The sequence below is a fragment of the Hyaena hyaena genome, unplaced genomic scaffold, assembly GCF_003009895.1.
Source record: "Hyaena hyaena isolate Hyena2069 unplaced genomic scaffold, ASM300989v1 scaffold_90, whole genome shotgun sequence".
In the NCBI taxonomy this organism is placed as follows: Eukaryota; Metazoa; Chordata; class Mammalia; order Carnivora; family Hyaenidae; genus Hyaena; species Hyaena hyaena.
Genome location: NW_024080722.1, coordinates 2,610,578 through 2,626,003, shown reverse-complemented (window position 1 = coordinate 2,626,003; position 15,426 = coordinate 2,610,578). Strand labels below are relative to the sequence as shown.

General features: G+C 44.3%; 1 protein-coding gene across 2 annotated transcripts in view; it reads right to left on the bottom strand.

Annotated features, from left to right (window-relative positions):
* Positions 1 to 15,426, bottom strand: part of BRINP1 (BMP/retinoic acid inducible neural specific 1) — a 176,502-nt gene that overhangs the window by 113,747 nt on the left and 47,329 nt on the right. For both annotated transcript variants that reach the window (XM_039234611.1, XM_039234612.1), the window contains exon 2: positions 13,714 to 13,981. In XM_039234611.1, coding sequence (XP_039090542.1) covers positions 13,714 to 13,931 — 218 coding nt within the window. In that variant the 5' untranslated portion in view covers positions 13,932 to 13,981. The remainder of the gene's footprint in view (positions 1 to 13,713; positions 13,982 to 15,426) is intronic.

Here is a 15,426-nt window from a genome sequence, read left to right as displayed (position 1 = left end):
GCAACTTCTTGCCTATTTCAAAATAAAAATTAAAAGATACATGTATCTCAAGTCCCCATTGATGCTACTTTAGTCCAGGACCCCTTCCTCTCTTACCTGGGTCACTGCCATAGCCTTCTAGTTCCCTGTCATACATTTTTCACCCTTTCTCAACTTTCCCCCATCAATCTATTTTCTCCATCTTAGCAGGGGTCACCTTCCAATGGTGACAATGTGACATGCTCTCTATCTGGGCAAAATCCTCTAAAGAGCTCCCCATTGTCCTTAGGACAAGGTTCCTGAATTGTCTGTTGAGATGCTACAGAACAAACTCACAGGGACACAGGGGGTGTTATAAATGGTCAAGAGATGTGAGGGGTATTTGCCATTTATTGGGCATCCCCCCAAATTACTAACCTGAAATAGTTTACAGTTTCAACATTAAAACGTATGTTGTATAAACATTTACAAACATTTCTTTCATATGGCCTATCTTCATTAAGGTGGATTTTCAGCAGTTGATACAACTACAAAGTACTGCAGAAAAATTAATGAGGAATAGGAAATGAGAGGGGCAGTATCCCACTGCAAAGCATAAGTAGGAGAAGCTGTGCGTATTTAAGAATAAAATTAAAATATTGCTTTTTCTTTAGATTTGCACGCACCAGTTTTCAAATGGCCACTACACTTTTGGGAAGATGAATATTTCATTAAGTTGTTTGAACCTAACTACTCAATAAACAGGATTAGTATTTCCCTGGTTCCTACAGGGACCATAACAAAATCACTGAGAACATCTTGAAATGAGAAAGCGTGGAAGGCACCATCTTAGGATAAAGTTCAATGTCTTTTATATAACATACGTGGGGCTCCATGACCTAGCCCCAACTCACTTCTCTGGCGTGCGTGCTAACAGTTTCTCTGCCTACCACTTGCAGCGACTTATTGCAGACTCCAGGACAAGTCTGTCCTTTTCTGGACATGACTTGAACACCCCCCCCCCACACACACACACACTATTCCTTCTTATGCCTAACTCCTACTATCCAGATCTCAACTTAAAAAAAGAATAAAACCTTCTTTTTGAAATCCTTCCTTAATCTTGCAAGACATTCCTCAGTGCCCCTTCTTTGCACTATTTGCAATATCTTTCTTCTTCCCCAGCACCCCTCATAGGAGGGAGCAATTTGATTCCTTACTGTCTATCTCTCACCAGCTCCCCTATGGTGCCCCTCAAGGTATAGATCAGTATTGTTTTGGTGGCATCTGAGGCTCGTATGGTTCCTGCACGAGACAGAGACTCAACCAATATAGGTTGAATTAGTGCACAGGTGAACAATTCCTTCCCAAACCATCTAGCAGTGCAGGGGCTTGCATACCATTTGTATTCAGTTCCTTCTTTCCCACACAGACCACACCCCACACACCCCCCCTAAATGTGATATAAAACCGGATGTCACGCTAGAATCACAGAGAGGCTGTCACAAGCGCTCAGGGATAGAAGCTGCACCTTGCTGACCTCTGAATAACGCACCTGCGATTTGAAAAATGTAGAGTTACACCCACCGCACAAACATACCCCATTCTGAAATGCTGCTGATGGCTGGAAGGGGCGTGGGTGAAAAGCCATCCCTTGGGGACCAACGTCTCCTGAGTGTGACACATCAAAGACAACCTGGAGGGCACCGTGCAGCGGGAACTGGGAGATGAGAGATTGCAGACTGCTCCCATCACCCGGGCTGATTAATAAATTAGACGTCTGCAAATCATGGGACGTGTACTGTTTACGTGAATCAACACATGCTGATAGCTTAAGGATAGCTTGCCAGCGTGTAGGCCTCTGGATTCCTGCCGCATGTGCCTCAGGGCATCACAAATCATCCTCTTTCTGTTCCTTTCTATCTTCCTCCCAATAAGTGTCCTCTTGTCCTAAGAATGGAGCCATTGTGGCCATCCTAGGATACCTCTTCTACACAGCACCCAGGTCAAGTACCACCCTGTTGCTCGATTTCCGGGTTTACCCTCCTGTAAACCTTCTCGGAGTCCCTGTTGCTGGATTTCTGGGGAATGGTGCTTCAGATATTTATTTTAACTCCCAGTCCTCAAGTACTTGTTCTGGGCAAAATGTGACCATATGTTATCTTCTTAAATCTTTACAATTACGGAATGTATCCCCATTTTACAGACAGAGAATTTGAAGTCAAAAAGCTTAAGCAACATACCCAGGATCTCATAGGTGAGACATGACAGAGCCAGGATTCTAACCAAGGTCAGCCCGAATCTAAAGATTCCCTTCCTGCTGCTCAAGTATAGTGACTGGTTTAAGTTCATATGAGCTTAGATACTGACTAGGAGCTGGAAGTTTCCATCCAGGTTTGCAGAGACAAGCCAGGTACAGATAAAAGCTGGGATGCAAAGCCTTCCTCCAAGCCAGTCTGGGAATCCACTGCTAATGAGACTCAGTAATTCTTATGCCCAGAAGGAAGGCCTTGAGAGATAAAGAAATTGCCTAGAGGCAGAAGCCTGGGTATTCGGATTCCTTTCATAAGGGATACAAAGGTATCCAGCGACTGTCGAATTGTATAGAAAAAAAAATGCATCCTGCGACAGGGTGCCAAGAATGGAACTGGGGCAGGTACGCCTGGATGCAGCCCAGGCTGAGGGCCGCCTGCCGGGTATGTCCGGAGGAGCTCTACTGGTGGCACTGAGTAGTACTTGGGAGTTAATGAACTCCATCTTTATTGCCGCCGTCTTGGCTCCGCACTCCCTTGAATTATTGCCACAGCTTCTGAACCCTTCTCTCTCCTCCCTTCCGTGCATTCGGCATGCTGCAGGCAGAGCGATATTTCTAAGTGCATTATCGGACCACGTCCATCCCAGCTCTCAAGCACTTCATCATTCTCCCGTTGCCCGAATCAGGAAAGGCACAGGTTCTAACCTGAGCCCATGGCAAACTCTGAGAATCAAATGTGGCACAACTGTCCTCTGAGCCCCGACTGACCACAATATAGACTCAAAGTCAGTGTCTGATTTCAGACAGGAAGGCCTGCTCCACTGGTGGAGGGTGAAATCACCTTAGCTGGTAGGTAGCAACATTTAAAAAATAATAAATTGAATCATAAAGGAATAGAATGCAATGGAACAGTAAATATCAAAATATATCACATGTCCTAAGGTTAAGTATTTTTATTTCATGAATTTTCACTTCAACCATACATCTATATGTATCTTTATCTGTAGATTTATTGAGTGTCAATGTTATAGAAAAAAAAGGAAGATGCATTACAGTTAAGAAATGTAAAACCAAAAGATAGAAAACACATTGCCCTAAATAGCAGTCTAGTAATAGTCTGACAATTAGCTAGAGTTTGAGTTTGGTTGAAATCAATTTGCCATTCCAAATGTCTTTCACTGTTGCCTCTAAGCTGCTATTCAGCCTTATGCCCTACATCACTGCTACACACACACACACACACACACATACACACACACACACCTACAGATTTAGGCTTTCTCTTACGTCTTGTCTTTGCAGGCACTCCTCCATCTGCCTGGGCTGCTTTTCTCTCCACCACCTTCTCACAAATTTCTAATCGTCCTTGAACACTGAGTTCAATATCTATTCCTCTAGGATGTCTTCCTTGACTTGTCTTTTCATCCCACCTTTCCCCACCTTCACAACCCCAATGCTAGGGGAAGTTCCCTCCCCCCACTACAAACAGCACCAAGGGCATTGTTTGGCCAGAGAACTTAGCACCTGAAAGGTGCTCATTTGTCTTCCAATTTTCCCCAAGATACCATGAATATCTTGAGGGTAAGGATCAAAGTTCCCCTTCCTATTCCCAAGGGAACAGTGCAGAGCTGCTGGTAGGAGTTTGGAGGTCAGTAAACATTTTTCAAAGGGATGACTAAGCTGCTGGTGCTTCAGATCATGGGTCTAATTCCTGGCTTCCTTGGCCAAGGTGTGGAGTATGGGGTCTGAAGCTAGAAGGGCTCTTCTCTCTTTTCTTCCAAATTCCCCAGGTCATAACAGTGGCCATATTTGGTGTCCATAGCTCCACGTGAGGGAGGTGTGCAAGCCTGCCCATTTTCAGTCATTGCTCCTCACTGAAGCTGGACGATTCCTTGGCCAAGATAGAAGGAAACTAACATTTGCAGCCCACGAAGTCAGCTCAGTAATGGCAGGAAAGCAAAGAGGTAAAGTACAGCAAAGGTACCAATTTGGTGGGAATAAAGCTATCATTCTTGGAAGTGGAAGATCAATTTTAAATAATCAACACAAAATATTATCTTTGAATTGACTCCAAGTGGTCCGGGAGATATTTGCCGTGTATCCTTCCCCAACCCTCTCTATTCAGGGAGAAGTTGATCAGAAATTTGGATTAAATGAGGGATAAGGTGGGGGGTGGGTATGGAGTGTTGGTTCTCTGCCACCTTCTAAGTGGCTGAAGTTGATAACTATCAACATGGGACATTGTCCCATTCGCATCTTCTTTCATACCTACGGGGCATGCTCTAAAAGGGATAAAAAGTATCTGTTAACCCACTTGGTCCAAACTACATTTTAATAATTCAGGCTACGTATATCCGAACCTAGCAACAGAGGCTCAACAGCTTACTTCCTAAGGAATTCTGTAGTCAGAGGAGAAATCCACCAGATCTCCCAGATCTCCTGGCAGAATGCAGATTGTTTTGCTTTCTGGAAGGGAGAACCGGTTTCCCTTAAACACTGCCGCTCTGCAGCAGGAAGCAAAAATTGATTCACCTTCCTAAATGCATTAACTTCCACTCTGGTCTGAGGCCATGTCTTGAAACATGCAAAATCACTTCCCTTTTGGTCCTACAGCCAGACTCCTTGGGAACCTGGCCATTACACTGATGCCTACATTGCAACCATTCCGACTCAAGCTCGTGAAGACCAAATGCTAAGACTACTTATTCTAATATCCTTCCCACCAGCCCTTTTCCTTTTGTTCCAAAAATACTTGCTCTAGAGCAGAATTTCTCAGCCTTAACACTGCTGACATTACGTGTCAGTTAATCCTTTGCTGCAGAGGGCTATTTGTACATTATAGTGTAAGGGTCAGTGTCCATGATCCCTGGCCTCTATCCATTAAATGCTGGTAGCACCCACTTGTGGCAACCAAAAATGCCCCCGGACATTTCCAAATGCCCCTGTAGAGAGCAAAATCACCCCTAATCGGCAATCGTTGCCCCAGGTCAGTCTTTCTCCTGTCTATTCTAGATCAATTAAATCAAAATAGCAGAGAAAGGACCCAGGCAGTGATATTATTTAAAAGCTGTGTGGGTGACTCTTCTGGGCACCTGCTTCTTTCCATGTTGACTCAGGGTCTCACCTTACTCCTTGACTATGGCTCTGGCTTCTGTTGAAGACGCTATTCCTAAAACACAAGGTGGAATCCCACATTCGGGAATAAGAAATCATAGCACAGAAATTTAGGAAATGCAAAGGGAAAGAGAAGAAAAAGATAAGGTGATTCCCAGTGACAGGGAAACTGAGACTGTAGATCCCTTCCCTTTTAATCATAAACCGGAATCTGGCAGACTTAGTGTTCAAAGCAAAAACTCAAGGAGTAGGGTGGCTTCCTTGGGCAAGTGCTAGCTCTCTAAGCTAAAAACATGTCCCTTTAAGAGCTTTGACACAGGCGGGGTGCCTGGGTTGCTAAGTGTCAGACTTTGGCTCAGGTCATGATCTCTTGGCTCAGTTTGTGAGTTTGAGCCCTGCACTGGGCTCTCTACTTAGTCAGCACAGAGCCCCCTTCTGATCCTCAGTCTCTTTCTCTCTCTGCCCCACCCCAGCTCATACCCCAGCTCATTCTCTCTCTCTCTCTCTCTCTCCCTCTCTCTCTCAAAAATAAATAAATAAATAAATAAATAAATAAATAAATAAATAAATAAAAAATAAATAAAAGAGCTTTGACACAGGCTGTGTCCAAAAGGGGAACACTCAAGGTCAGGTAGAAATAGCAACTCCTTAAACCTGTTCTCAGAATTCCAATACCTTTGAGAATAAGAGGTTGTACGGTCAAAGAGATTTGGTCAAATTTGGGAGGCAATGGTTAACAATGGTTAAACAGACAGGCTCTGGAATCTGCTTGCCTGCAACATACATCCTGCTCTCCCAGAAATTAGCTCTCTTTCCCTGAACAAGTTATATAAACAAAGATGATTACAATAATGAATGTACAGAATGATTGGAAGGATCAATCAGTTGGAAAGATTTATACACAGTGTGTGCATACTGGACCTTGGTAAGCTTTCAGTGTTAGCAATGAACTTATCATCATTGTTATTATTTATTTGACTACAGGATCTTTTTTTGTTGTCATTCTAAAAAACACCTTTTAACATCGGATGGAACTATAGTTCTATATAATCTACTTTAACAAATGCTGATTTAGGAGTGCCAGGGTGGCTCAGTCAGTTGAGCGTCCAAATTTGGCTCAGGTCATGATCTCATGGTTCATGGGTTTGAGCCCCATGTCGGGCTCTGTGCTGACAGCTAGCTCAGAGCCTGGGGCCTGTTTCAGATTCTGTGTCTCCCTCTCTCTCTGACTCTCTCCTGATCACGCTGTCTCTCTCTCTCAGAAATAAATAAAGAACATTAAAAAAATTTTTTTTAAATAAAGAAATGCTGATTTAGAGGGGCACCTGGGTGGCTCAGTTGGTTAAGCGGCCGACTTCAGTTCAGGTCATGATAACCCAGTCTATGAGTTTGAGCCCCGCATCAGGCTCTGTGCTGGCAGCTCAGAGCCTGGAGCCTGCATCAGGTTCTGTGTCTCCCTCTCTCTCTCTGCCCCTCCCCTGCTTGCTTTCTGTCTCTCTTTCTCTCAAAAATACTAAACATTAAAAAAATTTTTTTTAATTAAAAAAGAAATGCTGATTTAGACTCAATTTCCCTATGCTAATAGAAATATAACACTGGCATCATGTGATCCTGGAATCCAAAGGCTGGTGGTTTCCTTTCAAGTTCAGCCACAAGCATCCTGAGTGGTACAGTGCTGGGCCTCTTCCTCATTACCACTCGCCTGTAAGCTCCTGAAAGGCAGGGACCACTACCTTGTAGCTTATTTGTTCCCCCGTGGACAGCATCTGGCCTACCTAGGTACCCAACAGATACTCTTGAATGACTTCTAGATAAGGACTGCATCTCATTCACCTCAAGGAGACCATCCACCTTTCATGTAGCCAAGTAGCTTTACCGCAAAACCTACTATAGATACTTTTGTGTGAAATACATCAGGGAACCATTAGGATGTCATTTTAGAACCGAGATTCATGCAAGTCTGAAATAAATATGCAAGACAGTTAGGCAATCAGACTCGGTTTCCCAAGATTTGATTTACATTCAACTTTTAGGTACTTATTTCGGGCTCAAAGGAAGGTGCACCATAAGCCACAAACCACTTGTTCACCAACCTGCAGGGAAAACCACTCAATCTGAAACCACTTCTTGCGGCATAGTGACTGCCATTGTCAGTATATCCCCCCCACCCCCGTCCCCCGCCCAGACTCTCCGGTACAAAGGGTACTGTAATTTTCCTATTAAGCCCACCCCTGAAATAACTACTATGTATTACCATTACTGATGATTGCGAAGTCAGGAAAAAATAAGCAGCAAATAAAATACAAAAAGGCAGGAAACATCTTTGGACCACATGGAGCTTTTTCAGACCAAACTGACTTCTAAATTGTCTCAAAAACAAATGAAATGATTTCTAGCAGTACAGCCGGCCCTCTGAGGGAAAGGGGCAAAGTTGAATTTATGCAGGTCCTGCAAAATTTCAAGCTCTACATGTTTGATATCAAAGTTATATCTTACCACAAGCACACAAGGCACTTAATATCGCCTCCATTTTACAAATGAGAAAACTGAGCCTCAGAGAGGTTGCGATTTGCCCACTGGCAAAGGGAGTTTCTCAATATTTGATGATGAACCAGGTAACTAAAAACTAGACAGATTCATGGTAGCATAAGTTAAGGGCTCATGTTAAAGGCTCAGAGACCCGCTTCTGACTCCCAGCTTTGCCACTGTCCAGATGTGTGATGTTGGACAATTTGCTTAGCCTCTTGGTGCCTTAGTAGTCTCATTCATAATATGGACAATAACAGTATTTCCCTCCCAGAAGGGCTGTATTTAATGACTAATATATGTATGGGCTTAGCAGAAAGTGAAAATCACTGACTTTCTTAGAATGATGATTTAGAGCCTTACTGAAAAAACATTTGCAGAGAGAAGAACATTTCAATTTCAGAAAGCCTTCTCACACAAACTTTACCTCATTTGACCTACTAGGTAGGACAGACATCTTTATCCCTTTCTACAGAGGAGAAAATTGAGGATTGAGCAGTTCTTTACCCATTCCTATCCACAGAATGGGACAGGATAACATGGGATAACATGGACAGGAATGATGCTTATCCTGATAAGCAAACTCTCTTTGCTTATTGACTCTTACTTTTCTTCTACCTTCTACTCTCAACGCCACGCTTGCTGGAGGAGGGGCCGGGCACTACAGGTTGTGTACCTGTGTGTGTGTGTGTTTGTGAGTGTGTAACACCTCATTGTTTTCTCATGGGCATTTTGGTATCACCAAATCATAGCACAGCTCATGGCATAAGAGCGGTGCTCGATTTTACAGCAACCGATGTATCAGTGAGTGAATGATGCATGGGTGCCTTGGTCCAGGACGATAAAGCTAAAAAGTGGCTCAAAAATAAACAAAGCCTGAGTCTCCAGACTCCAAGTCCAGGCTTCTCCACTAACCCCAGGCTAAATCCTCAGAGGACAATATTTCATAGAATCATGGGATTTCAGAAACAGCGAGGACCTCGAAGACCACCTTAGCGAACACTCCCATTTTACAGAGGAGGAAACAAGCTCTAAAAGGTCCATTATTTGGCCAAAAGCATGCAGGAAGGTGGCAGAGGAGGCTAGCCAGCAACCAGGTTCCCTGGCTTCAGGGCCAACGACGCTGGCAAGTACAGGCAGAAAATGGCCCAGCCTTCCCTCCATGTGTCAGCTCAGACTTACGCGTGACACAACGTGTGCCTCACGCACCCAAACACTTGTACACATGTTGTTGCTTTGCTGGTGAAGCAACATGAGAAAAGGCTTCTGCTGGGATTTAATGCGAAAGGTTACCATCCTTGCCATTGGCACGGACTCCCCACCATGATTCTATGAGCTGAAACCAGCCTCTGTGCGCATACGCATGAGGAGAGAAATGGCCTTACCCCACTTAAGTGAAGAGAGCAGACCTCCTCTCAGACTTTTTTTTTTTCTTTCTGAAGCTCCCAGATCATCCTGGGGCCCACCATAGGTTGAGGGTGGGGCGAACTGGCCAAAGCTTGAAGGCCAGGACACTTCAGTAAAGCTAGGTCTCTACCCTTATAAGACAATATGGTGCAGGGGCGGCTGGGTGGCTTAGTCGGTTAAGCGTCTGACTTTCGCTTAGGTCATGATCTCACGGTTCGTGGGTTCGAGCCCCGCGTCGGGCTCTGTGCTGACTGTCAGCTCAGAGCCTGGAGCCTGCTTCAGAGTCTGTCTCCCTCTCTCTCTGACCCTCCCCTGCTCACGCTGTCTCTCTCTCTCCTAGAAATAAATAAATAAATAAATAAATAAATAAATAAATAACATTTTTAAAAAATTAAAAAAAAAAAAGACAATATGGTACATTCCTGGATAAAAGCCTTTCTTTCATGATGCAAATGTCAGTTGTCTAATGTGCTGTGTTCACGTAGGCACATACGAAGACACACTGGAAATCACCCGTTTCGTGGTTCAACAACGCAGCATTCCATGAGGACAAAGTGTCAGTTGACAATTATCCTAACGAGTATGTCTTAGTTGGCTTTTGCTCCAGTCTGAACCTGGCCTGGATGGGCACACATGTCTCTGGGTACTTCCTTGCATGTATATTCATGTGCAGATTATGACAGGAGCCCCACCTAATCTTTGCATGTAATAAATTGGTTCCAAATCAATCTTTATGGTATTAATGATTTCCTAGTTATATCTACCCTGCCCTTTTTTTCTTTGTTGTACTTATTGTGTGTTGTGTGTGTGTGTTTAATTAATGTCAGTCTCCCCTATGAGAGCAGGGACCGTGTTTATTTTACTCATCATTGTATCATCTGCCCCAAACACAGTGCTGGGCTTGTTGCTGCTGCTTAATTATTATTTGAGGATTAAATAAAGGAAGGAAGGAATAACTAGATGGCCAGGGGCCTGACCTCTGGGTTGAACTCCATCATTTAATTAACCATGTGACCTTGGTTAAATCTTATACTTAATTGTATAACTAGAAAGCATCTTAGAAATCAGCATGTTGGATGATGGCACACTTCACTTTAGCAGTGGGATCCAAGGAGAAGCATACGTAAAATCAGACCACGAAAGCAGAAGAGTGAGACCTTCTCTTGTGTAAGTGCTGTGTAAAGCTGGGGGGGTCCTGCCTCATCACCCCCCGCCCCCACTCCCACACACACTTTGCCTATCTTCCCACACTACAGTGGCTTTTTTGACTTCTTTAATTGATCCTCAAGACTCAAAGAGCGTAGGCTGAAAATCATGAATGTATTTCAGGGCTACCATTTGATAGATGAAGAAAGCAGGATCCAGGAGAGGAGGCAGCCTGCCTAATGAAACAAGACGAATGCCCAGAAAGCTAGAGTCAGTATCCAGATGTCCTGACCCCCAACCTCATTAGCAACGTTTCACTTCTTAGCCTCTCAAAAACCAATCCCAAACATTTGCAAAGTGGTTGGGAGGAAAAAGGTTTGCAAGAACCCTTTCAGGACTCTGATATACTCTATGTTGGGGCACCATGCTTGGGGGTGAGGGGCACCATACAGCACAGTGGCTGGAAGCAGGACTTTGGGTTCAGGCAAGTTTGTATTTGGACCCCAGCTCCTATTCCCTAAAAGGATGAGTTGGGTAATGTACTCAGCCTCCCCAAGTCCTGGACTTCTTATCTATAAAATGCCAAGGCACTGCTTACGTTACACAGGATGCTATGAGAACTGAATGGCCTCTTTTCATGGCACATTATAAGTGCTCAATTAAAGGTTGCCACTGTTGAGCTTTGTGTCTGTGGTTCTCAGGGTATCCGTGGAAGTCTAGGTTATTTCAACAACAATCACAAACATATGTTAGTCATCTAACATGCACAATAGCTCCCTTATAAAACTCAAGCACAGCCACCATGTTGTATCATTACTACTCATCTTCAAGCCAACATATCCCCAGTGTCTAGCGCAGGGCCAGGCATACAGCAGTTACTAAGAAACATTTGTAAATAATGAACGGAAGCCTTTAGATCTACCATATTCATTGGCATGGTTATGGATTTATAATCAGACTTTGTTTCCATTCCAGGCTCCATCGTTTTTCGACTACATCAATTTATTCAAGTCAGTCATCTTCTGATCTTCTTCTGATCAAAATGGAAATTTGAACCCCAGTCATCTAACTTTAAGGTGTCTTCAGGAGGCTCAAGTGGAGGTGAAAGCCACGTGTGACACCAAGAAGTTACTGTCTGACAAAACACAAATAGGATAACATTCCTAGATCTCTACTATTTGTTCTGTTCCCCTAAATCCTTTATCTCAAGCCTCCATCTTTCTGAGTACCAGGGATTTCAGATACTGAGCATTCTGCTGAGTAATCAGGGAAGCACCCATGTTTGGTTTATGCGGGTTCCCAAATAGCAATGACTGTGTTCTTCCAGAAATTGTGTTAAGGATCCTACTTTGAAATTAGGCAGATAACTACTGTTCTCAGGTAATTTAGGAATAGTTCTCCCCAGGGGTGGCCTTCTGAATCAATAATGATATTTCTATTTATTTATTTAATTTTTTATTTATTTTTGAGAGAGAGGAGACAGAGAGAGAAGGAGACAGAGGATCCAAAGCAAGCTCTGTGTTGACAGCAGAGAGCCTGATGTGGGACTTGACCTCATGAATATGTGAGATCATGACCTGAGCTGAAGTCGGCAGCTCAACTGACTAAGCCATCCAGGTGCCCCAATAATTATATTTTTAAAGTTCTGGTGCTCTTCTCCTTCTCATTTCTTCTAAGGGGAAGAAGTGCCCCTTATTTTCCTCCTTGTGTTCCTTCCCCCCTTTCTTACACACCCTATACCCATGCTCTTTTGTGTCTTGCTTTCCATCAGGCTAAGAGCACCTCTCCCCAGTAACTCTGACTGTTTAGCACTCTTCAAGGCTCATCTGTGAACCTTTTCATAGAGGCAACCACTGCAAAACCTCAGCCACTAGTGGGCCAACTTCCAACATAAGATTTGACTACTCGGCATAAAATCACAGGCAAGGACAGACGGTAGAGGTTTCACGCATCACCCATCCCCGGTCCATAATGCCGCAAAATGTGCAAGAGAGACAGGCCTATTTTCATACCAAATACAAAGATGACGTATGAACTGAATGCACGCCTTCCCAGATGCAGGCCAGGGTCCTTTCTTCCACCATGTTTCCCAGCTCTCCCATTCTAACTGGTCCAGAAGAGCTAGGGTGTGCCCCTTCTTCCTTGACCTTGAGACAAAGATTATATCTCTAGGGGGCGCCTGGGTGGCTTAGTCGGTTAAGCGTCCGACTTTCGCTTAGGTGGTGATCTCGCGGTTTGTGGGTTCGAGCCCCGCGTCGGGCTCTGTGCTGACTGCCAGCTCAGAGCCTGGAGCCTGTTTCAGTCTGTGACTCCCTCTCTCTCTGACCCTCCCCTGCTCACGCTGTCTCTCTCTCTCTCCTAGAAATAAATAAAAAGATAAAAAAAAAAAAAAGATTATATCTCTAGAGAGCTTTCTGTATTTTCCAACTCATGTAAGTTCACAACATGTATTGTATGCTTTTGATACACGGTAGGGGAAAAAAAGTCAGAAATGAATTGCATAGAAGTCCTGCCTTCCAAGAGTTTCTAGTTAGGTAAGGAAGAAATGCAAACATACACTCTCTAATTTCAGATAGTTTAAAACTAAACAGATATGAGTGTAGAGAACTGTGGAAATATCAAAGAGAGCATGAAAGACTGGAATGGGGAGAATCTAAGATGGTTTCAAAGAGAAAAAAACTTGGGGCTAAGTCGCTTTGGGATGAATGGCGTTTTAAAAAGCCAAGAGTCACTTCAGACTTGCTCAAGAAAAGGTTGTTCACTGACGGCGCCTATTTGTTTCCAGATGCGTGAACACGTTCGGGTGGGGTATGGGTACATTTTAGCATTTGCGAACAATACTACCTACACCTGATGCAGTTGATTAAAAACTCTGTGACAATGGATACAGATGAAATGGAGGTTGAACCCCAATCCTGTCACTTTCTGACTGTGTGACTCTAGGCAAATAATTTCCCTTAGCTGAGGACCAATTACTTCATGCGTAAAGTGAAGAGAATAAATGGAACATCCCTCCGGTGGTTATTACAAAGGCGTGTATGAGAGAGCGTATACAAAGTAAAGCACCACGACTGGCACACAATAAGCACTCAGTAAATGCTAGCTGTTTGCTCTCTCCCTTGTCATCGTCTAGCTCTCACGCAAAGTACAAAAACAAGGTGAAAAATGCATAACAACCTGCCGAAGGTTCATCATCCCTTGGCCCAGACGGTCCCCCACATGGCGAGGCCTTACCAATGCCAGACGCCACAAAGCGCTCTATGAACGGAAGGCGCAGGAGGCAAGGACCGGTTTCACCCAGATCTTACCTGTATATTTTATATCTGGTTGTAAATCCTTGACGGTGTCTTTCCACAAAGGATAGGTAGTTCCTGGAGTGGTGGAAAGGCCCCCTGTCTGAAATAAGCCAATCAAATTCCTTGGAGACATGTTGGTCTGTCCCAGCTGGTTCCTGGTGGGAGGGCTGCGCGGAGATACGGCCCCATACAAACAGGAAGTAGAGGAGCTCAACAAACCTCCAGTTCATGCTTTTCTGCCGGCCTTTCTCCTCTCATTCTTGCTCCATTCTGTGGAGTCCTGGGGAGAAAGAGTAAAAAAAAGAGAGAGAGAGAGAGAAAGAGAGAGAGAAAATAAAATAATAGGAAGAGAAAGACACAAGAAAAGAAAAAAATGTAGTTAAAACATCTTCATAATATTGCAGCAGTATGGTATGTCAAGGTTTACAAAAACCAGTGTGTTTCTGGTTGAGAGCACGGCACCCGTGGAGATCTGGGCCCGTGCTCTTGCTTTGCGGTTCACATATTGTGTGAACACGTGCAAATGCTTAGCCTCTTAGGGATGCAGCCGCCTTGTGCACAAAACAGAGGGCAGGCTTCGATGTCTATGCCTTGGCACTTGGCACGTCAGAGGAATTCAAGGCTTAGGTGTGCAAAGCATGACTGAGATGGATGAAGGCAGAACCAGAGTCTCACACAGCCAGTAAGGGATGTGGAGATAGAACTCAGGTGTCTGTCCCACCCTGTATCTCCACAGACAACCTGCCTCTTGTGGCAGAGAATTCTTTTCTCTACTCTTCTCACACAGACATGGAGGTGCGGAGTACACACTTTGCTTCTGTACGATAGGAGGAATGTCCAAAGTCTGAGGGTGGACTATGATCATGACCATCTGGGCGGGATACGGAGCAGGTAAAGAGTTGACGGAGCTCACAAGAGTCCAATTCTACACTGCTCAGTGGGATGTCCCCTTCACCCCAAGGACATGTGACCAGACATTTCACGGTTGATGATTCTGAGCCTCAAAGTTCACTGATGTTCATATAGCAAAATAAAGGCCAAGAGATCAGGTGGGCTTTTGCCCACCTTTTTTGGGGGTAGCGGGTGGTGATAACAGCATACTGATGCCATGTTGGAGAAAAGTTTAAGACTAAGGGAGAGCTTAGGCAGAGACTCTTCATGGGGAGAAGAGAAGAGAGACCACAGGCCATGCTTAGCCTTTGGACACTTGTCTTTATCATCATTTTCTAATTACCAGCTTAGTGCATTCACTACACCCCCCCCCCTCCCCCTGCCAGCTTATTCTAGAAGAGCTTCTCTCACTCATTATTGGAAGGTCCCATCAGTTATAAACAGCATCATTTCAGGCAAGTCACTTCACATCTCTGTGTCTTCCTTCCCCTGTCTGCACACGGTGGTTAACAGTAGCACCTGTTATGAGGAGGGACTGACATAATTTATGTAAAATGTCCCACCCAGTGCTTGCCATTTAGTAAGTGCTCAATAAATGGCATCCATGATGAGAAAGATGGTGACAATGATGACTGTTGACACTGATCGTGTCCACATCTTCCCTGGGGGGAGTGCTTTGTGCTTACTGTCTCCTCTGTCCGGCCAGTCCTCAGTAGCCAGCTGAGGTCGGGATCTCAGAGGTCATTCCTTTTTCTAGTTCTCTCTAAAAATGTTAGTTGTTCCCTGCTCACGGTTCTCATTGCTCACTCTGTGAAACTGTACATCAGTTCTTAG